The 26,362-nt window shown below is 38.9% G+C and overlaps 1 protein-coding gene across 2 annotated transcripts in view; it reads right to left on the reverse strand.

Annotated features, from left to right (window-relative positions):
• The window catches only part of LOC131239827 (proline transporter 2-like), a 135,186-nt gene extending 110,135 nt beyond the window's left edge, over nucleotides 1-25,051 (reverse strand). For both annotated transcript variants that reach the window (XM_058237704.1, XM_058237703.1), the window contains exons 1-2: nucleotides 24,799-25,051; nucleotides 24,025-24,249 (exon numbers count right to left, since the gene is read on the reverse strand). In XM_058237704.1, coding sequence (XP_058093687.1) covers nucleotides 24,025-24,249; nucleotides 24,799-24,949 — 376 coding nt within the window. In that variant the 5' untranslated portion in view covers nucleotides 24,950-25,051. The remainder of the gene's footprint in view (nucleotides 1-24,024; nucleotides 24,250-24,798) is intronic.
• Between the last annotated feature and the right edge of the window lie 1,311 nt (nucleotides 25,052-26,362).

A 26,362-nucleotide genomic window follows, 5' to 3' on the forward strand; every position in this document is an offset into this window, starting at 1 on the left:
CCACATTTTCCAATTTGAGATCAAAATTGGGGACTGAGAGGTAAATTATATATATATATATATGACATCTCATGACTTGCCTCTCCACACCTCCATGAATAAACAGATCATGACTTACTTCACATACACATAGAGTATACTACCTATAACTCCCCAAATGTAGAGAGAACACTGCACTTGAGGCCTATAAAACCATTTGTGCCACCATAACCTTGTGGGCCTAACTAGATGCTTATCACAAACTGTCCACATTAACCCACAGTTTGCACATATGTGCCATGTGTGTCCCATGTTGTTGAAAGAAACATCCATGGCTAAGATCTACCCAATTATCTTTGATTGATTTGAATATTAATTAGGATATTAAGAAATTTGAAACAATTATGAAGTGGGAACCAATTACACATCAAACTGTATGACTAAGTAATTATTTTTATTTTTTTATGTCTTAAATCTTGTCATCGATGGTCTGTTCAATGTCACCTTCGATGGAATCGAACCGTGCTCGATCCTATCGAGATTTTTCAGATTTTCTCCAATTGATCACTGGACTATTAGGGTGTCTTTTCGATGCCATCGGAGGGTGTTCGATGACATCGAAGGAAATATTCGATGCCATCGAACATAGCACGATGCAATCGAGAATTTTCAAAAAATTATGTTTTGTCTCTGGACAGTTGATGTGTTTATTCGATGCCATCGACGTGGCTTCGATCCCATCAAAGAATTAGTTTCAATGACATTGAAGACTGTTCAATGTCATCGATAGATTCCGCGTAGATTTTTCGTAGAGTTGCGATTTTGTGCAATTTGTTTCCGATTTTGGTTGGGATCCTTTCATAGGCTAAATATATGGGTTTAAACGGGATTGGGAGGTATTGCTAGGGTTTCTGATTTGTCCAAAGGATTCTAAGGGTATAGCAAGGGGTTTGATTCAAGGTTGTTCGAATTAGGTAAGCTCTCTTCCTTTGTAATTTATGCTTCCATAGTGATCATCTGTCACTTTGTACCATGGTTTTTTTTTTTTTTTTTTCCGAAACGATTTTTCCACGTTAAAATCATTGCGTGCTCTTTGTGTTTGTTTAGTGTGTTTGGATTATTTTCTTTTGATTATTGCCATGAATCCCTTAATTAACCTATATAAATGGGAGTTCATGGCTCCAAGGTTGCAATAAAAAAAATTAAGAAAGGCATAGAATTAGTAAATCTAAAGTCATCAATTAACATTTTATTATCATGCAGAGTCTATTTTTTCACACATATATAGGTTTGTGTTGCATCGACATCAATCTTCAATAAGAAATTTAAATTTAAATTTTATAAAAAAAAAAAAAAAAACATGATTTGTAGGGCCTTATCACTTTTGTTGGAGCACAGTTAGTTCTTATACCAAATGTAAGTCATATCCCACAAGATTTGTGTGATCAAATCATGTTAAAAAGGGAAACTAACTAGACCTTTGCGATCTGCCATTGATAATGCTTGCCAAACAATGGAGCTACTTTAGTATTCCTTCGCGTGTGTCACCCAGATGCATTACTCATATGGAAAGCCATATGTGCCAGATTATGATTAGAGTAGGAACTAAGAGCTAAATTTTAAAGAAAATGTGGTAGTTGTTGGTGTCAGATGCCTTCAATCTGATGATTCATTGTTCGATGTCATCGAAGCCGGTCGATGCCATCTAGTTTTTTCAAGATTTTCAGCCCCGGTCGCTGGACTGTTTTTGTCATTTTTTGATGACATGAAAGCTAGTTTAATGTCATCGAAGGCTTACGTAGATTCATTTGCAGAAATGCAGATTCTGCGATTTTTGTTTCCTATTTCGGTTCTACTTGATTCTAAAGCTATATAAAGGGTTGTATACGGAACTATGAGGTATTCCAAGGGAATTCCAAGGCATTCAAGGGTTTTTAGAAGCGATTCTAGGGTTGCAAAGGGTGTAGCAAGGGTGAGATTCGAGGTTGTTCGAATCGGGTAAGTCCTCTCTCTTTGTAATTTATGCTTTTCATAGTGGATTTCTATTGCTTTGTGCCATGATTTTTTATCCCGAAAGGGTTTTCCACGTTATATCTTTGTGTTCTCTTGTGTTTGCTTAGTGCTCTTGGATTGTTATCCTGCATTCATCTCTGTGTGATTCCATAAAACAAATCCCAATAAGTGGTATCAAAGCAATCGTTGGGGCACAGATCTGAATCTGCAGGATTAGCATCAATGGGAACGCCAAGTTTAATATTAAGAAGTACTTAGGAAAAAATAATTTTGAGTTATGGATGATTAAGAAGATTAATCTATTAACCAAGCAAGGCGAAGTTAAGGCTCTTGAGGAGCTAAAATCGACTATGAATGATGAAGAATAGGAGACTCTTGATAGTAATGTTTTAGCTTCCATCCATTTGTGTCTCACGGATGAGGTTCTTTACAATGTTATGAGAGAGAAAACTATAGTTAAGTTATGGCGAAGTTAAAAGATGCATATGCGAAAAAATCCTTTGAAAATCACTTTCACTTGAATCTACAGTAGTATAATTTCAGGATGGCAGAGGGTAGAGATCTGGAGGCCCACATTAGCAACTTTAATAATTGGTGTGCAATGTGCTAGATATGGAGGAAGTGATTAAAGATGAGGAATAAACATATATGTTGTTGAATTCTCTTCCGACATCGTATAAGTCATTTAAAGACATGATGTGCACCGCAAATAAAATCCTGAGTGTCGATGCCGTTATCTCAGCTCTTTAAGGGAAGGCCATGAGAAAGTTTAACGGTGACATGAGGACATCTTCCGATGCACTGAGTACGAGGGGCAAAAATTCTGAGCAAAGTACAAGATCTTCAAGCTCTAGATCTAAATCCAAGGGCAAGGGCAAAAGAAAGTTAAAGCGCTGGAACTGTAAGATGGAAGGACACATGAAGAAGATTATGCAAATTTTAAATCTAAGAGAGAAGAATCTGAGGCTTCGTACAGGGAGGCCAACGATGCCACGTCAGATGAATCGAGTGGTTGTGATGGTGATGTCTTGTCTGTGTCTACGATCAGACGCCCATACGATGATCGTAAGAGCGAGTGGATTCTAGACATAGGGGCATCCTTTCACATGACTCCTCATCAGAATTGGTTTACCAGATACAGAGAATACGATGGTGGACATGTGTTTATGGGTAATAACAGTGCCTACAATGTTGTGGCTATTGGTACGGTACGCATCAAGATGTTTGATGGGACAGAGCATACCCTAACTGAGGTGAGGCACATTCCCGACATGAAGAAGAGCCTGATCTCTCTCAGTATACTTGAGGCAAATTAATGCAAGTTCACCGGACTTGATGGTGCCCTTAAAGTATCTAAAAGGACACGGGTAATCATGAAAGTGCAACAACTCGACAATCTTTATAGGTTGATCGGGAGCACTTCAACGGGTGAACTGTAGCGGCTGTAGTGGATTCCACCTCTGCACATGTGTAGCATGCTGGGCATGGCCACATGAGCGGGCAAGGGATGAAGGGCGAGACACACGGACAAAGATACAGAGTAGGTGGAGTGTTGAGGGTCAAATATTGTATATTATCCCCCAGTTATTTCTTGGTTTTACAAACATAATATGGCTTAATGGTATATTTTACATGTATTTGTGTTGCTAGGTGAATTTAAGAGCTTAGATTGAAAAGAATACTAAAAATATAGATTTAGTGTTCAAGAATTGTCAAAGTAAAGAATGGATCTTTGGAGACCAAGATTGAAGATTTCGAGACTTCAAGATCTAAGAAAACCAAGCGGAGAAGGAAATAAGTCGAAAGAATAAACACAAAAATCACAAAGACTGCGCCATCAAGAACTGTTTGATGAGATCGAAGATATATTCGATGACATCGAACACTAGTCGACAACATCAAATTTATGAGGGAAAATCGAGTTGGTTGCTGGACATATTGGGTGCTTTTCTCGATCAATCGAAGACATGTTCGATGACTCGAAGGAAGGTGCTCGATGCCATCAAATTTATTGAAGAATTATGGAGCAATTCGCTAGACTGTTTTGGACACTTTATCGATGACTCAAAGACTTATTCGATGGATCGAAGTTTTGCTCGATGACATCGAAGGACAGTTCGATGAAACAAAGACTTACGCAGTACGAAAGAAGAAAAAGTACGACTTCTAGATTTAAACCCCTTCGATGACATCGAACCGGTTACACAGTGTTTGTGCAGACTACGTAAATTTTATCCAAATTTGTGATTTTGCAGAACTTGGTTTATAAATAGGGGTTTCCTAAGTCTTTTTAGGATATCTAGGGTTTGAAGAAGTAGAGCAAAAGGGCGGAGCCGCTTCCCAAGAGTTCTTCTTCCCTTCTTCTTAGTTTTTAATGCTTTCTTTTAGGGTTATTAATCTAATCATGTCTATGGTTGGCTAGATCCCTTAGATAGGGATAAGGGGTGAAGCTTGTAGCATGGTTGAGATGTTTTTCATGTTTGATTCTTGTTATTGTTGAACTCTTTTTATTTTAGTTTGATATTTAAAGAATACTTTTAGTTTTTAATAGTTTATTGTGACTTAAATTACAATAGATCTGCAATAGCTTAAAGTATCTTCTTTTTCTGTTTGGAGTTTGTGAAAATAGGAAATCTTGTTGTTCTCCATCGTCCCTTAGGCATGACTGAGTGATGGAATCCCTTCTATTCTTCACAATTCTCCTATGTTGGTTGTTGGATTGCTATATCCTGTTGTCTACTATAGTCTCCTGGGCATGGTTAGGTGATGGAATCACTTCCAATTTTCACAACTTTCATCCGTTGAGAATTAGGTCAATGGAAGTTCAGATCTGATCTTATTGAATATCTTCCAATTGGATAGGATGGGACTCCAAGTCCAATTGAGTGCCTTGAATCAAATAAGGAAACATCCTAACAGCTACAAGTGGATCCCTGGAAACCCTAGGTCCCACTTTTAAATTCTTAAGTTTCTAAATTCAACATCTCACAATTACTCCCTACTTTCCTGATTTAAGTTAGATCTTCTCCTAGTTTTGATTCTAATTGCTCTCAAAATAGACATAAAAGATTAGTCCATGTGGATTCGACTTCAGTCTTACCGAGATTATTACTACATCGCGACCCTAACACTTGGGGTTGTGAATATGGAGCAGCCACTCGTAAGAAGAATCACACAACATAATCGCATGATATCGGCGAGGTACATGGATGGCTCCAACATCGTATATGCTCTCGTTAAAGATGAGGGGAATCCATCTACTATTCGGATGGCTCCAGGTGAGCCTGGTGATGAGAAGTGAAAAGTGACTATGAACGATGTGATGGACTTATTGTCCCAGATCGACACATGGGAGCCGGTGGAGCTTCCAGTGGGCTGGAAAGTTGTTAGATGCAGGTGGATCTTCAAGAGGATACAACATAGATACAGAGCAATGCTGGTAGTGAAGGGTTATACTCAAAGAGAATGAATCGACTTCTTAGAGATATTCGCACCGATGGTGTAGCAGGTGTCTATCAGATTTGTGTTGGTGCTAGTTGCTCAATACGATCTCGAGCTGAAAGAATGGATGTGGAGACTGCACTTATGCACAGAAAATTGGAATTGTTGTTATTCATGAAGCAACAAGAGCGGTTCGCAGTTTAAAGGGACTGAGAATTTTTTTTTACAGGAGGTCGTGATACAACCTGTCACCTAGGCAGTGGTATAAAATTTAATTCCTTCATGGTGAGTCAGGAATTGTATGTTGATGACATGTTGATCGCCAATCATGTCATGTCTGGAATCAACATACTAAAAACTCGGTTAAGTGGGACATTCAAAATGAAAGATCGGGGAGCTGGAAAGATGGTTCTTGGCATTGATATTTATAGAGACTGGAAGATGAGTAGGCTTTGGTAATTATAGGTAGAATATCTTGAGTAGTTATGCGATGGACCAAGCAAAGCCAATGAGTGTTCCGTACGTGACTCACTTCAAATTTTCCTTAGGACATGTCCCAAAAACAGATGAGAAAAAAAAGGATATGTCTCATAAGCTTTATTCAAATACGGTTGGTAGTGCATGCCATGGTCTATATTAGATTGGTTATTTCACAGGCAAATGGTGTTGTGAGCAAATATCCCGGCAAGCAACATCGGGAGGCAATGAGATGGGTACTTCGATACATTCGAGGTATAGATGACTACGTCTTAATTTTGAGAAGATAGGAGCAAATGTGGTTAGGCATGTGGATTCAAATCAACAGACATGCTCACCAAGATCTTTCCTTCAGAGAGGTTTAAGTTATGTGCAACTCCTCTGGGCATGGTGATAGCGTAAAAAAAAAAAAAAGACAAAGTGTGAACGAGAAGCGTTGATGAAGCTTAGATGCAATACAGAGATAAAAGAAGAGGACAAGAAGCAATATATTTGAAAATTGAAGACATGGTGGAGATTGTTAGTGTTAGATGCCTTCAATCTGACAATTCATTGTTTGATGACATCGAAATCGGTCGATGCGATCGAGTTTTTTCGGAATTTTCAGCCCCGGTCACTAGACTGTTTTTGTCAAACGTAGATTCTGCGATTTTTGTTTCCTATTTCAATTCTACTTGTTTCTAAAGCTATATAAAGGGTTGTATACGGAACTATGAGGTATTCCAAGGGAATTCTAAGGCATTCGAGGGTTTTTAGAAGGGGTTCTAGGGTTGCAAAGGGTGTAGCAAGGGTGACATTCGTGGTTGTTCGAGTCGGGTAAGTCCTCTCTCTTTGTAATTTATGCGTTCATAGTGAATTTTTGTCGCTTTGTGCCATGGTTTTTTTCCCGAAAGGGTTTTCCACGTTATATCTTTGTGTTCTCTTGTGTTTGCTTGGTGCTCTTGGATTGCTATCCTAGATTCATCTCTGTGTGATTCCACAGAACAAATCCCAACAGTAGTGTCCTACCCATAAACCATCATCCCAACAGTAGTGTCCTACCCATAAACCATCGTCCCATGACTTTCCTCCCCACCTCTAGTAAGAGAGACTGAGAGTCCAAACTACCTTTAGCTCCTCACATGCAGAGAGCACGGTGCACTTAAAGCCTATAAAATCATTTATGCGACCACAACCGTATGGGCCTTACCAGAGCCCATCATGTGGATCCAAACCATCCAAAACCCATGGTCTGACACAGGCACCACGAATGGCCTACCTTTAAGGACAATGCTTACATTGGGATCATCCAATCAAACTGATGGGAAGCCAAAGCGTGAAACTCATGCTATGGATGTGTGCCCTACCTAGTATATTCTGGTGCAAAATATTATTACGAATTTTTAAAAGGTTGTTTGATAAAACATATTTTCGGCACTTATAACTGAAATTTGATATTTTTAGTGATTTTATACTGTTCAAATTATTTTGCAAATTCAAATTATTAAGTGCTTAGATTAATTTTTACTGAAAATATAGATCTTGTTTTCCAACTAATCTTCCTTCACTTAATACTAAAGGGTAAAGGATAAATGCTAAAAGTAGCGGTCCATTAAAGTTTCTTTTCACTTTTGGCACAAATAGTCCTAATATTATTTCAAAATTATGTTTAAGTACTTTAAAACTTTCAGCACTTAACTTTCATAGCATTATTTTTCAATTGATCGAACGGCACCTAACACGAGTTACAAACAATTTCCAAGTGGCTGGCTCCTATGTGAGTCCTTACAGAATAAGTTACTCTACAAGGCCTGCGTGGCGCCCACATGGGTGTGAAGCTTATGACATCCAACCTCTCTGACAAGATTGCCCCATCATGAAAATTGTGCCCCACGAAATTCAGGTTGATCCAACCATCGTGTAGGAACCATGTGATGTTGGGGGATTTTAGATGGCCGCCCATTGTGTTTTGTGGTATGTCTTACTTAATGATGGTGTACTAGGCCTGATTCTCGATGCATCTCATGACCATGGTGGGTTCATGGGTTAAATGACATGTGCGCACATAGTGGGCATCGCCCAAGAAAACAATGAGCAATTATAAGAAAACCTTCAAATTTATGGAATCCGGATGCTTTGTTTGGCAGGTATAGGATTTCCTATTTTCCTACATTGTGACTGGCCCACGTCAGTAGACATCATCAGTGATGATGTGGCCCAATCACATTGTACAAAATAAGAAATTCTTGTTCTTGACAAACAGAGAATGGGGACTCGCCAATATAATAATTAGATAGGTTTTTTTTTTTGGACGTCTAATTTTCAACTTTCATAATGGAGCCCATGTAATGCAAGGGTTGGATGCCATAGGTATAGCCCGGCGGTGGCCCCACCCCCAAGCACTTACAGAATATTCTTGCACTGTATAGACTTTGGAAGCAGCCTCAACATTGCAAGACATAAGCCAGATCAGCTGAAGAACCAATAGGACAATAAATATGGGATGCTTGCCTGCGTTGCCGAAAGTGTCTACAGAAGACCTCAGAAGTCAGAACCAGGTGATGAAAGTGAAGCTCCAACACCGGTTCTGACTGATACGACTGTTGGATGTCCATGTGTGGAACATCAAAATAAAAATTAAATTGACTAGTCTCTAGCAAGTGGTAGCCTATATTGGTAAATTAACCCTTCTACTAGTGATTTGAAATAACAATAAATAATAATAATAATAATAATAATTTAATAATTAATTATTATTATTATTATTATTATTTATGCACAAATTATAACATATGCCATATGTCATGTCAATCTAGAAATCCAAATTGTGGGGCTCTAACCGTTGATTGGCCATAATCCAAAAACCAACACGACCGGATATGGCCACATTAACAATCTGATTTTCTTTTCTTTTTCCTTTTATGATTTATTTAATGATGACAACCATTTAGATAGTTAGGATCTTCCAATTAGTCTAAAATTTAGACATTATCTATCTTTGACAAAGCCGTGGCTATGGCTGCTTTGTGCACACAACAGTACATGGGCCCGGCAAAAGGCCGGCCCCGACCCTGAATTTTGAACTGATTGGGCCAGGTCTACCAGACTGGGCCTATTAAAATTATTAAGTTTGCCTGTCTCAGGCCTAGCCCATTGCTAGTTGGCACATTCAAAAGCTGTCAAAGGGATTTGCAGGATCGACAGGGAGAAGTGTGGAGCTGGAAGAGGTCTAAGATTGCCCATGCAGCACACAGCAGTACCGTGGTACTATGCGCTACTGGAAAAGCTTTGCGTCCGTCCATTTTACTGGCTCATTTTATGAGGCAGATTCAAATCTCAGGTGGACAAACCACGGGAAACAGTGGTAATTGAATGTCAACGTTTAAAACTTTTTGAGGGTTGCAAAAGTTTTGGATAGAGCTGATATTTGTGATTTCCTGTCATCCACGTCTCTTCGACATAGTCAATAGTTAGATGGCAAATAAAAATTAGTGAGCCCTGGGAAGTTTTTAATGGTGGGCATTCAATCACTCACTATTTCCTATCATATTGATTAATCAATCGGCGGAGGCCCAGGTGGAGGCTGAAGAATAGTATCATAGTAGAGTCATTCTCTATACAGTCCTATCCATCTTAGCTGTGGCCACCAAGGAGACAACGGACACAAAAAAAAAAAAAAAAAGTTAATTATTTAACGCGCAGTGTGATAACCTTTAATAAAACCATTGGATAAGATTGTATCACTCGGTTTTATTTTCAAAACATGTCATATGTCCTATGTCACCATTATCAAATTAATACATGAATCACCCTCTGAGCCATTAATAAGATCATTCAGATAACTTGATCAAAGTGTGTGTTTTTTTTTTCATAGAGTAAAAGTTGAGGCCCACACTGATGGTCTTGTTTGACGTGATATATTTTCCAATATGATCAAATTGAAATCCTCATCCACTTAGCTACCAAACCAATGGTTTAAATCGTATGATAAAATGATTTATGATATTTATACTCAACCAAAAGTGGGTCACACATGATGGATGGTTTGGATTATTGGACTTTGCAAACAAACCAATTAGATCTGTCCATCTTTATGGGCATTGAATAGATGAGATGATCTTATGATCAATGTTACTTTCAAGACGCGTGGAAAACCATAAGAGAACCCAAACATATGGAATGTCTAATTGATAGCAAGACTTTTACGAGAATACTAAGAGTCAAAATCAAAGTGATTATTGACATTCGTGGGAAAAAGAGGGCGGGACCACATGACCGACGTTCCTCCAGTTAGACATTTTACAATGTTATAAGTTTGGGGTGCTCATGTTCTAGGCATTAATTGGATGATTTTGATTGCCTGATCAAAGGGAAGAGGATTAGCGTACTGAAGCGTACTGAGTAAACTCTGTGGGCCCCACTGTCATTCATGCATTGTATCCACTCTGTCCATCTCTTTTACCACATAATTTTAGGGCTTTATTCAAAAAATGGAGCATATCTAAACCTTAACTGGGCCACACCACTAGAAACAGTGTGAATTGAACATCTACCATTGAAAATTTCTTGGGGCCAACCAAAGTTTTAGATCAACCTGATATTTGTGGTTTCCTTTCATCTATGTCTTTCTGATCTTATGAACAGGTTGGATGACAAATAAACATCATTGGGGCCTTAGAAAGTTTTCAACGGTGGAATTCAATACTTCCACTTTTTCCTGTGGTATGGTTCACTTGAGCTTTTCACGTGCATAAATTTTAGGTTGAACCCCTAAAATTATCTGGAAAAATGAATGGACGGCATGGATAAACTACATGCATTCACAGTGGGCCCAACAGGGTTTACTCAGTACGGTTAGAGTGTAATGAGTAACTCAGTACGCAATCCGATTTCTGATCAAAGTGAAATTTAATTTGAGTGAACAATAAAAAATATGCTACCATCAGTGGTGGAGGTCAATTATTGGACCATTATTATAATAATATAGAACTTTATGAATGAACAGGAATAAATTAATGTGCTCCTGTCAGCAGTCGAGATCAATTATTGGACCATTGTTATAATAATATAGAACTTTATGAATGAACAATAATAAATTAATGTGCTCCTGTCAGCAGTCGAGATCAATTATTGGACCATTGTTATAATAATATAGAACTTTATGAATGAACAATAATAAATTAATGTGCTCCTGTCAGCAGTCGAGATCAATTATTGGGCCATCATTATAATACTATAGAACTTTATGAATAAACAATAAAAAATGTGCTCCATGTTGCGATCAATTACTGGACGTTTATCATCATAAATATGGAACTTCAAGACTAGATGCCATAGTGTCATCTGATCATAACCGATCAGAAACTGAAGTATGGAACCCATGTGATAGATTTCATCCATGCTGATTATTTAACTGCAAGGCTTTTAGCCAGGTGTTTGCTGAGCAGCCCTCAGTCCCGGTGGGCGTTATAGTAAGCAGGTTCAGCGTGCGGATGGGGCTACCAATTCAGCAGCCGGTTAAGGGACTTTGATTAGGCATGATTTATTTGGCTGGAGGAATGTTTATTTTTTATTTTTTATTTTTTACATGGTTTTGCTATATATATATATATATATGCCTGTGATGGCTCTGTATGGGATGGATGATGTAAAACGGGTCACAAACTCATTCATGGCTAAAATGAATTGAAGAAAAGAAACCAAAAAGAATCGAACACAGTATATTTCGACCCGTCGACAAATCAGTCAACAAGTCGAAATTTTGCTAGAAATTCTAAATTGTTTATTGGCAGATTTTTGTCAGTTTAGACAAGTTGAAATATTATTCCAGATTACATATTGGTTGATTTTTACTATTTTAGGTAAGTTGACAGATCTTATCAATAGGTCGAAAATCACAGAATTTCTGGTTTAAATCTCCGAACACTTTCTTATTGTTTCGACCTGTTGAGTGGACCGGTTGATGATAGGTCAACGGACGCGGAAAATTTACGCATTTTTCTGAATTTATTTTCTAATATGATTAAAACTCTTTGATTGCGTTTTTAGGATTTGTTTAAGGTTATTTAAAAGTGTTAAACTCATTTTTATGATTAGCTTTCAATTAAAACTTCCTAAAAATTATATTTATTCTCATGAATTTGAGATTTTCTCTTGTGAATTCAAGAGCGCCTTGTGGATTTAAGGTATCTATTGACCAAGGAAGACAGTGATCGACCTCATCACATTCTCTCATGAGTCAGTTGGTATCAGAATGAGGCTTTCTCATCGGATTTATGGCTTCTAACGACAGGTCAAGTAACATTTCCATGGACGGTGCTCCATGAAATTTTCTTTAACATCAGAACTTTCGAAGCTGCGTAACGAGAAAATTGGTAAGTCATGCAAGGGCCATAGGCTTCTATTGATCACATGATGGAGTCCCTAGGGCAGCTCCGTATTCCTGGTGGTGATCCACCCTCGATATGCATTGAAATTCGTAATCAAGTTGATCGCATGACAATGCCGACAATGAATTGTAGGAATATGCCTAAGCAGGTGGGATCCAACAACGAGGAGATCGACGATATTATCTTTCGACATCCCTGATGAGGCCGAGATCGGGTATTTCAAATGGATCAAGACTTCCAGATGAAAGTCAACCTCCCTTGCTTCAACGACCTAACTTAATGGCCAACTCCATATCAAAGACTTTCTCGATTGGATGCTTAAAGTTGAATGCTTCTTTGACTACATCGATTTTGCTGAAGAGAAGAAGATTAAACTTGTTAATTATAAGTTAAATAAAAGAGTTTCAGCTTGGTAGGAGCAACTTAACTCATATGGACGAGAGAGATAACAGAACCAGTCCACACGTGGTAGCGGATGAAGCAGTTGTTGTGCACGCGATTCCTCTCCAACGGCTACTGTTAGGTATTGTTCTAACAATACCAAAATTTTCGGCAGGGTAATCGGTCAGTGAGAAATTACGTATAAGAATTCTACCGCTTGGTAGCACGGAACGATTTGGTCGAAATTGAATCATAGCAAATCACCTGATTCAATGGTGGATTGCATATTGCAATTCAGGATCGGGGTCAAATGCAATCCATAATGAACGAAATGATCAAGCTGGCCACCCGATTAGAATCATTGCTCAAGTGTACCAATACATGGACCTACCTTACTACTAGGGTGGCCATTGTGGGTCATTCACAAGGAGCTGCACAGACCAAGGGAAAATAACTTGTAAGAGGACGATCTCAACCTCCTACACCTGCGAATCAAGTGCTAGGAAGCAAACAAGTAAGACCCCAAAGAGTAATAACCACTGCTGCCAATTCGAGAAAGATCCTGAACCCCTACACGGCCTGACCACTGCTATTGATGTGGCCGGCTGTGTCACTTATCAAACACTTGCCCTCACCGTTAATAATGATGGCGATGAGAACCAAAAAGAAGACCTGGAAGATGATGAATTAGAGCATGTTATGGATGGTAAAGCTAATGAAGTAGTTTGAGTTCCGCGGGATTATGGTGAGTCGCTGGTTGTGAGGCGGCTTTTGTATGCACCAAGCAAGGAAGTACATCTATAGCGACACAACATCTTCAAAACAAGGTGTATGGTGAATTGAAAAGCCTACGATGTGATCATTGACAATTGGAGTAGTGAGAATATCGTCTCCAAGGTCATGATGGAGAAATTGCAATTGAAAATGGAGCTTCAACCTTTCCAATATACGATCAGCTGAATTAAGAAAGTCAGCATGATGAAGGTAACTGAATAATGTACTATATCTTTTTTAATTGGTAGATATTATTAGGACCAAGTCATTTGCGATGTTGTTGACATGGAGGCGTGTTACATTCTACTAGGTCGACTATGGTAATTTGATTGTGACACCACTTATAGAGGATGAGATAATTTGTATATTTCCGTCAAGGATGGTCGGAAAACAATACTAGCCCCTATGGATCCAAATGAGCCCCCTGGAACTTCTAAAGTGGATGGCTCTTATCTCTTAACCGTACAGGACTTTGTAGAGGAATTTAAAGAGATGTAAAAATCTTATGAATTAATTGTAAAGGGGAAAGAACTTGAGCCCACCGTCATTCCTAAGAAACTAAAACTCTTGGTATATGAATTCAATGAAATTTGGCCCAACAACATTCATGTTGGATTGCCTCCCGTTGGAAATATTTAGCACCATATCGACCTTGTCCTAGGGTCTAGTTTACTTAATCGTCCTCACTATCGGATGAGTCCAAAAGAGTGTGATATTCTACAAGGACAAGTGGAAGAATTGATCCGTAAAGGTCTAATTCGAGAAAGCATAAGCCCATGCGTCGTACTGGCCCTAATAACTGCTAATAAAGATGAGAGTTGGCGCATGTGTGTCGAGTAAGCAATCAACAAGATTACCATAAAAATATAGGTTTTGGCTGGATGATGCATTAGATATACTTGAGGTGTGAAATTATTTTCTAAATTGGATTTAAGGAATGGTTATCATTAAATCTGAATACAACCGGGTGATGAGTGAAAGATAACTTTTAAGACCAATGAAGGGTTGTATGAATGGTTGGTCATGCCCTTCGGTCTTTCAAACGTTCCTAGTACATTCATGATATTGATGAACTAAGTTCTGAAGTCATTCATTAAGTGGTTCATAGTTGTCTACTTCGATGACATTTTGATATATAGTCAGGACGAAGCAAGCCATATGGAATACCTAAAATAGGTCCTTCAAATGCTCATAAAAAATGAGTTGTGTTTTTGGGTTTTGTCGTGACATCCATGGGCATCCGGCTGTACGACGAAAATGTGAGAGCCATCATAGAATGGCTAGTTCTAACAAATATATATGAAGTACGAAGTTTTCACGGGTTGACGACATTCTATTGTATGAGGAAGGAACCATTTCAGTGGACTGAAGAAGCTAATTGGAGCTTTGCTAAAACTAAGTACAAATTGTCTACAACTCCAATTCTTATACTTCGCATCTTCAACAAACTATTTATGGTCAACTATGATGCTTCATGTCATAATTGGGGGGAGTTTTATTATAAGAAGGTAGGCCGGTAGTCTTCTACAATGAAAAACTTAGTGATGCACGTAAAAAGTGGTTAACGTATGAGCTTGAATTGTACATAGTGGTCCAGGCACTACGACATTAGTGACATTACTTAATTCAAAGGAAATTCATTCTTTATACATACCATCAATATCTTAAATTCATTAATAGCTAACATAATGGGAATTGTATGCATGCTAGGTGGATTTCATTCTTGCAGAAATTCACATTTGTGGTAAAGCATAAGTCTGGACAATAGAACAAAGTAGCCGATGCACTTAGCCGACAAGGAACTTTATTAGTTACCATGTGCAATGAGGTTATCGGGTTCAAATAACTTAAAGACCTATATGCTGATGATGAGGACTTCAAAGATGCGTAGATTAGATGTCAGGAAGGTCAGCCCAGTGACCTCCACATTCAGGATGATTTCTATTTAAAGGAAATCCGTTGTGCATTCCCGCGAAGTTCATTACGAGACTATATCATCCAAGAAGTATATGTAGGTGGCATTAACAGTTATTTATGGCGAGACAAGGCAATAGCTCTCATGGAAAAATATAATTATTGGTCATAATTAAAATGGAATATGGGAAGAGTAGTAGAGTGGTGTCACACATGTCAGGCATCCAAGGAGTAATCGCAAAACATGGGCCTATACACTCCATTGTCTGTCCCCAATGACCCTTGAGAGGAATTTTCTATGGACTTTGTGCAAGGTCTCTCACGATCCAACGTGATGTGGATTATGTCTTTGTCGTGGTCGATGAATCTTTCAAGATGACCCATTTTTTACCGTGCAAGAAAACTCTCGACACTACACATGTTGCAAATATTTTTTTCAAATAAATTGTTCGGCTACATGGGTCCCAAAAATCATCACTTCAGATAGTGACATTAAGTTATTCAGTCATTTATAAAGGACTTTGTGGCGACGATTTGACTCCTAATTACAGTTAAATTATGCGTATCATTTGCAAACAAATAGATATATCGATGCAGTGAATCGTACACTTGGAAACCTAATACAATGCATTTCGGGTGATAAACCCAAAGAGTGAGATTTGACCTTAACTCAGGTAGAATTCACGTTCAATAATATGCTGAACCATTCCACTGGAAAGTTCACATTTGAATTTGTGTATGGATGAGTACCTTGAAACACCCTTAATTTGATTCCTTTGCCCAAACTCCTAGGTATGAGCATTACTGCATAATATATGACAGATCGAATCATAAGAGTACACACTGATGTTAAAGCCTAGTTGAAAGCTTCTAATAACAAGTAAAAGGAGAAGGCTAACATGCATCAGTGTTTGCAGGTATTCAATGTGGGAGATAATGTGATGGTTTATTTGTGCAAAGAGAGATTTTTGACCGGTACATACAATAAGCTTAAGAACAAGAAATTGGGTCAGTACCCATCCTCCGTAAGATCAATAATAATACTTATATTATTGATCTTTCTGAAGATATGGAGATCTCACGCACGTTCAACATAGTGGACCTGTACAAGTATCATGAACCGAATTCGACGAATATCTCGAAAACGAGTTCTTTTGAAGTTGAGGGGACTGATGTAGAATGGGTCGATAAATCGTTTATGGTTACAATGGATTGAAGAAAAGAAGCTAATAAGGATTGAACACACTCAGCATAGTTCGATTGGTCGACAAATCTGGTTGAAAGGTTGAAATTCCACCAAAAATTTTAGATTGCTTACTAGCTGATTTCTATCAGTTTAGACATGTTGAAATCTTGTTACGGATTGCTTGTTGGTTAATTTTTGCTAATTTAGACAGGTCGACAGATTTTGTCGACATGTCAAAATTCAGTTCGGCAGGTTGACCTGTCGACTCGACCGGTTGATGACAGGTCGACAAATGTGGGAAATTTACACAAATTTTTGAATTTGTTTTCTATTTTGATTAGAACTCTTTGATTGCAGTTTTATGATTTATTTTATTTAAAAGTTATTTAAAGGCGTTAAACTTGTTTTTATGATTAACTATCAATTGAAACTTTTTAGAAATTATATTTCTTCTCATGGATTTGAGATTTTCTCTTGTGGATTCAAGAGCTCCTTATGGATTCAAGATATCTATCGATTGAGGAAGATGGTCATCGACCTCATCACGTTCTCCGTGCATCAACGGGAGTGGCCCCCCATTTTTGTTAGGCCCTCCCAAATGGTCGTATAAAGGCCTTTTTGTTTTAATTAAATTTTGGTGGTGTGATCCCACCATTTTCCAAAAGAAAAAAAAACAAAAAACAAAAAAAACAAAACAAAACAAAACAAAAGCAAAAATAAAAACGAAAAGAAAACAACGAATTTCCAATGAAGATGAGTTATGTGACAATTTCCAAGATGCCATTTTCTCTCCACATCCTCGTAGAATTCAAAGGTGAAATTAAGGTTTGTATTATTGGAAGACGATCTATATTCAAAGGCTAAATTCAGAACATATCGAATTGCAAAAGTGCCCAATGTAGTGGGGAAACCTGTTATTTTAAACATGTGAGCTGTGATAAGTTATTAGGAATTTTACAAAATGCTACCCATGGAATGTATTATGTTCATGTACCTTTTTAGAAAGGGTTTTAATAAGTTACCCGATTGTTTAACTAGATCGGGTCACTGTGCGAGCAAAGGGGTCTACAGCCTGGGGTGGGACCCACCATGATGAATATGTAAAATTCACCTCGACAACCAAATGCGTTTTACCATATTATGGCTGGGGCTAAAAAATCAGCCCCGACTCTGATTATGGTGAACCACGAGATTGGAAATAGTGCACAAGGCAACACACATCTTCTAAATTGTTTTCATTGGTGTGGCCCACATTAATAATTAATGGGCCTAATTTTTAGATCCTAAGTATAAATTCTGATGTGATGCCTAATGGTTGGAGTGGGTTTCATATAATTATATGGGTGGACCCTATAAAATTAAGGGGGGAGATCTCTTTCCCAACCGTTTCTTTTATTGTGATCCACATAAATTAGTGGTAAGACAATTTTCTTTTATTTATTTATTTATTTTTTTGGGCTTTGAGTCTAACATAAAATTACAGATCTAATGGTTGAGTGAATCTCTCATAAACATTGCCGAGGGGCCCATAAAAATAAAAGGTATCTATCCTCAACGTTCCTTTTTATTTATTTATTTATTTATTAATATATCAACAAGAATCCATGTTTTTTAATGGTCAGGAGAGGGATTGCACATGCTATTTTTTTATCGGGTCCACCATTATGTGTATGGAAAATTGACTCCAACCACTAGATGTATAATCCCACGTTGGCACCATTCATATTTAAGTTGGGCCACACCAACGGAAGCAAGTCAGATGATAATGTTGCCCTGATTCCAAATGTGGTTTACCTATTTCATGAATGGGGTTGAGTTTTAGACCATGGGTGTTCAGGATCGGCGCAACCAATTGCCTAATATTTTTGCCCGCGTGACTTACTCAATCTTTCACTAAAAGAATCTAATGGAAGGTACTCCAATGATCACGACATTAATAGGTAACTTATTGAAATCTCCTCTTGAAAAAGGTGTATCAAATGTAAATTTTATATCAAGTAGTTTTTGGTAAAATTTATGAAGTTATTTTTAAGTATTTTAGCCATGAGATAAACATTGCTACCCTGACAGCTTGTTATGAATAATAGTATTCATTACTTAGAAATTGTGTACACCGCAGGAAAGTAATTCAGAATTTGTACACTTTTACTGAATGGCTATAGATGAAAATATCCAGTGATCTTATTTCAACAAAGAAGTGTACACAAGATAAAGTTTAGCACTGTGAAACCAATTTGACTTTTGGAATGGATGATGAGTTTTAGAAGTTTAGCAGGTTTATTTTTAGTTAGTGTTTCACGTGCAAGAAGTGCCTGCGTATCAGCGACTAGCGCGGATGGAGTATCAAGTAACTCCCCTTCTAGCTATGGATCAGACCATGTGAGGACACTCATCTAAAAGTATCTTCTGACCTTTGACAGGACTGCACAGCACTGGGTAGACCTTTAGCAGATGTATGAGTTGTATATCCATACCGTCCATACGTTTTGCCATCTTATTAAGGTCATGGGCCAGTAAACGAAGCAGACACAAATCCGAGATGGACCACGTTGTAGGGATTGAATTCCCACCACTAAAAGCTTCCTGAAGCAACAAAAGTTTTGGATAAGATAGTATTTGTATTGTCCCTTCATTCAAGCCCGTGTGATCTTATCAACAGGTTGCATGGCAAATAAACATTACGGTGGAGTCTCCACCAGGTTAGTTTTGTATGATGGGTGCTCACCGATCACTGTTTCCTGGGGTGTGGTCTGTATCTGCTTCATTTTTTATTTTATTTTTGGCCATGCCCAAAATAAGCTGGATATACAACGCATACGTCAAGTGGCCCTTCAGTCATGGTTGCACCCACCTGGCTGGATCAGGGCCGCATCTAATCCGCTCCCTCTTCACATACGTGTCCTCCATTCCGAAAAATAATAATAATAAATAAATGAAAAAATAAAATAAAATAAAAAAAGAAAAAAGAAAAATTAGGTACTCTCGTAGGGTGTGATGTTTGATTTACATGCTCTCAGGACATTTGTGAACGGTACTGTAGGCGGTATAAATGAAAAGGATGCGGATTGTGTAATGAGGTGCTCACCCCTTTAACGTGGTGTGAAGACGTGGAGCCACACCATGATGTATGCGTTTAATCCATGCCGTCCATCCATTCTTCCAACTCGTTTTAGGGCATGAGCCAAAAATTAAAATATATCTGAATCTCAAGTGGACCACATCACAGAAAACAATAATGAGGTCCACCGTTGACAACCTTCCTCGGGCCTGGAGTGATATTTATTTATCATCCAACCTAATCATAAGGTCACACGACCTGGATGGATGAAGGGAAAATACATTCTTTAACTAGATACGAAACTTTCGTGGCACCCGAGAAGTTTTCAACGTAAGCATACAATTTGGACTTTTTTCTGTCATGTAGTACAGTCACGAAGCGGATTGCTAGTAGCCATGGCACAACCGTAAGGTGTTCTGTGAGCCCCACAATGAAATATCTATTTGATCTACTACATCCATCCACTTTGGATCATTATTTTAAGACATTAGCTCAAAATACGACTCAGATCCAAATCTCAAGTAGACTGCAACACAGGAAAGTAGCGGTGATCTAACACCCACCAGTACAAAATTCGTAAGCCCGGTGTATAACGTTTATTTTCCGTCCACCACTTAATCAGATAAAAAAGACCTGTACGAAGGGGGAAAAATAATCAGCTTATCCATAACTTTTGTAGCCGCATGTAAGTTTTTAATGGTAAGCACTCAAATCACCATTGTTTCCTGCTGGGTGGTCCACCTGAGATTATGATCTGTCTCATGTTTTGGATCATGCCCGAAAATGAGCTGTGAAAATCGTTTGACAGCATATTAAACACAATACATTATGGTGGAACCCACAAAGCACCGTCTGGTAGCTGTCAGCAGGCAATCGGCAATCCGCGTCCACGCCTCCCTGCCCAGTCCACGTCCAAACGAAAAACAGCTGGCTGTCCAGTACAGCAACAAGCGCTCATTAATTGGAGGATTGGATGATTTGAAACAATCAAATTTCTGGGTCCCCCAACTTGGACGTTTCAGCTTGAGATAGTAGACGACACGTGGCCAAATTATGACCGCCTGCGTGTCAACCATCAAGCTCTGCCCGAGTACGGAATAAATGCTTTCCCTATCAGTACCGATTCGAATCATGTACAACTAGTGCAAATTCATTGAAACGGCATGTAACGACAACGTGGCCGGCTCCACAAATCAAACTTCAACTTGGAAAATAGTTTTCTTGTTTTTAGCTAAAAAACTTAAAAGGATTCTTGTTTTTAGCTAAACAAGTTCCGTATTCGGCCAACTCACCTCCCATGTGATGGTTTCGAAATTTATAGAAATAATATTTTCTGTAAAATATAAAAATTAAAAAATTTAAGTTGATCTGAAATAAGGACAGATTGAAGTATGTTTAGAATGTTGTCCTTAAAGTGTTATTTGTCTCTACTCAAGTGAATTGAGTATGCTGAAAGGTTACAGGTAAACTGCTTTCATGATACGATGAGCTTAATGTGGGTCTGCATTCAGCAAACACAAAAGTACACTAGTGGAACTTTGTTACACAGTCTAATAGAAATACAGAAAAAAAAAGAAAAAAAAAAATCCCACAAGAAAAAGAGAGAAGAAGATTTTTGTGAATAACACCACTGCACTGGTCAACCTTGCTGTATTGGTGTGTGTTGTGATGGTTTGGAAATCCATCCAGACCCTCGAAGTACAAAGTACGCAACTAGTGCCTTTAGAGGCATACTGGCTCACATGCCAACGCCCTCGCACCGAGCCCGTGTTGGGAGTTCCATTCTCCTTTGGACTATGTGTGTAATTATTATAATACTCTACTCTTCACCATATATATCCAAAAAATTTCTTCTCTTTTTTTAATGTGGGACTATTCCCAAAACCATGAAAAAAGACATTTTTCAAAGTCTTTATATATATATATATATATATAAAATCAATATTTTATAACAATGATCCAGACTTTTAGCTGGCATTGGTCCACAGTATTAAATCATGGGCCAGATAAAACATTTGGTTCAAAGTCAACTGCCGTAAAGGATGACGATTATTAGAATTTGGGAAGGGGTTTTAAACAAATGCAAGTGGGGCACACCAGTTTCCCGCAACATCTTCTCCGGATAGTGCTTGGGACAGAGCTTTATAGGCCCACCACAACGTCGGTATGAAATACAGTCCGTTCATTAGTTTTGCCAGTTCATGAGAGCCCAAAAATGAATCAGATCAATTAATCAAGTGGGACATACTGCAAGAAAGTGATGGAAGCGGATTGCATTGCGTACTGTGTAAACTGTATGCCCCCCTGATGTATGCGTCGTATCTACGCCATTCATCCTCTGATGTATGCGTCTTATCCACACCATTCATCCTTTTTAACAGATCAATTTAGTGCATGAGTCTAAAATGAAGCATAGCCAGATCTCAAGCAGACCACACCATAAGAAAGTGTGAATTGAACGCTTATTGTTGAAAACTTTGCGGGGCCACAAATGTTTTGAATCAACCTGATATTTGTGTTGTCATTGTGACTCCGTGAACAGGTTGGATGACAAATAAACATTACTGTGCACCCTGAAAAAGTTTCAACAATGGACGTGATTATCGCATTGTTTCCTGTGGTGTGGTCCACTTGAGCTTTGGATATGCTTTGATTTAGAAATTGTTCCCTGAAATGATCTGGAAAAACCGATGGACAGTGTGGATGAGATATATACATCCATGGTGGACCCACAGAGTTCACTCAGTACGCCTACTGAGTTACAGCAGTCCGCTTCCAAAACAGTTGGAGAGTGAAAACCTATCACTCTAGCGAGCGGATTAGGTGCGGCCCGGCCTCAACGAACATGGTGCGAGCACGACCGTAGGCCCACCTTAACGTATGTATTATATATCCATGCCGTCTATCCATGTTGAAAGCTCATTTTAAAGAATAAGACCAAAATTGAAGCATATACAAATCACAGGTGAACCACTCCGTAGGAAACAGTGGTCATCGAATGCCCACCGTTGAAAGCTTCTTAGGGCACACCATAATCCCCACCGTAATGTTTATTTGTCATCCAACCTATTGCAAAGGTCACATAGACGTGGCTGAAGGGTAAAAGAGGAAAGTTATTTGCTTGATCCAAACTTTTCGTGGCCCACAAGACGTTTTTAATGGTCAATCACTACTATTTCATGCGGTGTAGTCCGTATGGAGTTGGATCTGCTTCATGTTTTGGTTTATGCTATAAAATGAGCTCCAAAAAGGGATGGACGAGGTGGATATATAATACATACATCAAAGGTGGGCCCCACGGTCACCCTCACACCTTATCCGCTCCCATCATTGTAACCTTACTTGGGGACGCGGAAGTTCCTTGTGTTGCAGGAACTCCATGTAGCAGCAGGTGCCGCAGGGTACTTGCATCAGCAAGTGATTATTGATCGTATGAGCTTTGCAAATATGCGTCTAAACACAACGCGAAAATGAATTTTTGCTTAAAATTGCATTTAGGCGTCAAACGCTTTTTTTGATGGTCCCACTAGACAGGCCCTCTGAACAATGTAGAGCGGGTCGCAAATAGTTTCATGGCTAAGATGGATCAGAAAGGGTCCGATCAGAAGCGAAGGTGATCCGGACCGTCATAATTTAAAACGGATGTATCTTGCAAATTGGAATGGGCTATCCAGACGTACCATATATGATTTTGGGGTAGGATGAGCGAGTTTAACCACCCAACCTCGCTATGCCAGGTTTTTCACATCAAATTTGCGAAATACCATCAGGTCAGTCAAAATCCTGGTTATATTTCGTTTTTACTATATGGTAAATTTTAGTTTGAGTATAACTCTTCTTCTGTTGGCTTTAAGAGTTTCGCCCAACATGAAACCTGCTTAGAATAATTAAGAGGACATCATGGTTCAGCCAAATAAGATACTTAATATTTTTGGTAGAAAACTATGCACACTAGTAGAGATCATGGTTGTCTATAAATAGTAAGTTTACTATATGTAGTAAGTTGTGAATTCTAAGAGTTTTACTTGTATTTTAATTCCGAAACTTCTTCCATGGCTTAGTATCTCTATTTAAAGGGGGTGTCAACTCGTCTATTCATTCATCAATCTAATTCCGAATTTTATATAATTTATTTTCTATTTTCGTTGCTTTTTTTCCTTATGGATTCAACCTCATCACCCTCATCCCTGCGTCACCCTCACTTGTTGTATGTCTTGCCCACGACATGAAGGCTATAGAGATTCTCCCATCCGTGACATTTGCGATGCAATAGGCAATATAGAGTGTGGCCCATTATATCAACAACTGAACCAAACCGACTACTCGAGCATACCACAGACTTCCTCTTATACTAAGTTCAATATCTCAACTTGAGAAAGAAGTTCAATATCTCAACTTGAGAAAGAGAGCAAGAAAAAAGCAAGAGGACTTACCAAACACGAAGCCCATGAGATCTCTGTATCTGATGAATCTGTGGCCGTCGATGACATGAAATCCGGCCAAGAGGTGATTGGCATACAAAGAAAAGGCACCCACAAAAACCAAGCAAGCCATGCCCCATGCCCAACCCAAAGGTACCAGCATTAGGTTAGAAAAAGTCAGTATGTACCCACAGTTGAAGCCCGTCACTAGAAGAAGGGCCACTTGTTCCCATGAATCTGCAACATCATCAAGCCCACACAAATTAAAAAATTACAAGAAAAAATCAAAATACAACCACATCCATCTATCCATTCATCTAGTTGTCCATTTGTAAATCAACGGAATCAAAATGATGACGGCAAGGCCAAACTCAGTCTAATCTTCATTTGTAGGCCCTCAACGAAGAACGGGTTCACCTGTTCAAGGACTACATGGAGGAGTGAGTCCATGAAGAAAAGAAAAAATAGATGACGTACTAGAAGAACGCCGTGAGATACTGGATCGCCAGCGAACAAAAGATTGCCCCAAAAGGTTTTTCTAGTATCTTTCTTTATGCAGTTTTCTTCTTCGCCTTCTCCAGGTAGTCCTTCAACTAGTGCGCCTGTTCTTCACTTAATCAAATAAGTGTAACACTCCTCCACTAGGGTGATTTGGCAACTATCCATGATCCACGGTAGTCGGACAGTATTTAACGGTCCACTTTGATTAAATGAAAAAAAATAAAATCAAATCCAATTGCAATAGCATTTCGAAGACATAAGATAAATAAGGGATGCAGAACTGACCATGATCAATGGTATGAGCCGAAGTTGGCACATGTTCATGTGCTTGGCTCATTGCCTTTGGCCCACCTGCCTCAACGCTAAAGACCTCTGGCCTAGTCGCAACGTTCGGAGGTGTAGCCGGACTCATCACCATAATCGCCTTCTCTTCCATTTCTTTTCTTCAAAGAAGAAGATAAAATGGAGTTTTCCTGAGAATTTGAGAACCTTGGCGTGTCCGCTATATTCGACTTGGGGATCACTCACATCTTACTCTAGTCAACACCCTTTAAATAATAGAACGAGACGATATGCGCGAGGCCCGGTGCAGTGATAATTACTATACTACCCCTCTTACATACGACAAACCGCTAAATAATGGCACGTGGAGATGGACCCGGATTGGGTAGTTACCCCGGCTGTCCCACGCACAGGCTGAGGCTCTTAGGCGCAGCATATTTATGGGTTTTCTCCACACCGTTCATCCATTTTGTACTATCATTTTAGACTAGAAGCCCATAAAGGACGCAGATCCAATGGTAAAGTAGACCACACCATAAGAAAGAGCTGAGATTATATGCCCATTGTTGAAACCTTGTTAAGGCGTACTGCCTTGTCTATTAATTTGTATCCAACCTGTTCATAATGTCACGTAGAAGGGAAAGTAAAACCATCAGCTTTATCCATAGCTTTTATGACCCACCACCAACTTTTCAACGGTAGGCGTTTAATCCCAGCGGTGGGTCTCCCTCATTTTGGGGATTCTGCCTGAGAGTATATGGTAAAATGGACAGACATGGCTAAGACAGTACATGACCCTCAGATTCCCGACCTGTGCTGAGATTAGGACAGACAGGGTAGTTACCCAATCCGCGGCTGAAAACCAAGGCTCGAGGGGCGACGGTGTTTGCATGGGTTTTATCCACTCCATCAATCCATTTTTGTCATACAATTTTAAGGAAATAAGGGGATCCAAGGCTCAAGTTCACCAAAAAGCTTGAATTAAACGCCTACCATGGGTTTTGGTTCAAGCTGACATTTGTGTTTTCGTATCGTCCAGATTTACGTGATCTTATGGACAAGTTGGATGGAAAATAAATGCCCCAGTAGGCCCTAAGAAGGTTTCAACAGTTGTCGTCATTACCATCAATCCTTTCTATGGTGTGGTCCACTTGAGCATCGGATCTGTCTTATTTTTTGTCCGAATAACCTAAAAATGATGTGGCAAAATAGATTAAGGGACTGGATCAATTCCATACATCATGGTGAGCTCCTAGGCACTCAAAAATTGTAGCTGTGGCATATATTAACTCAAACAAACCGACTAGAATATGGAGCCCTCAATCGCCAACTCAGAGTTTAAAGATTAGATTGATTGAGCAATGCTGACCTAAGATTTGTGGCCACTTGTTTGTGGAAGAAAGACTGATTGATGGATATTGTTTATTTTTAACCGTTCAACAAATATCCACCTATCTAGAAGTTAGATAATCAAATAAATAATTTTTTTTTTTTCATGACACATCTATACTGGGTCCGTAGTTTGGACGGTTTAAGTTGACGAGTTTGTATGCCACGTATCCAATTC

This window comes from Magnolia sinica, chromosome 3 (genome assembly GCF_029962835.1).
Source record: "Magnolia sinica isolate HGM2019 chromosome 3, MsV1, whole genome shotgun sequence".
Classification (NCBI taxonomy): Eukaryota; Viridiplantae; Streptophyta; class Magnoliopsida; order Magnoliales; family Magnoliaceae; genus Magnolia; species Magnolia sinica.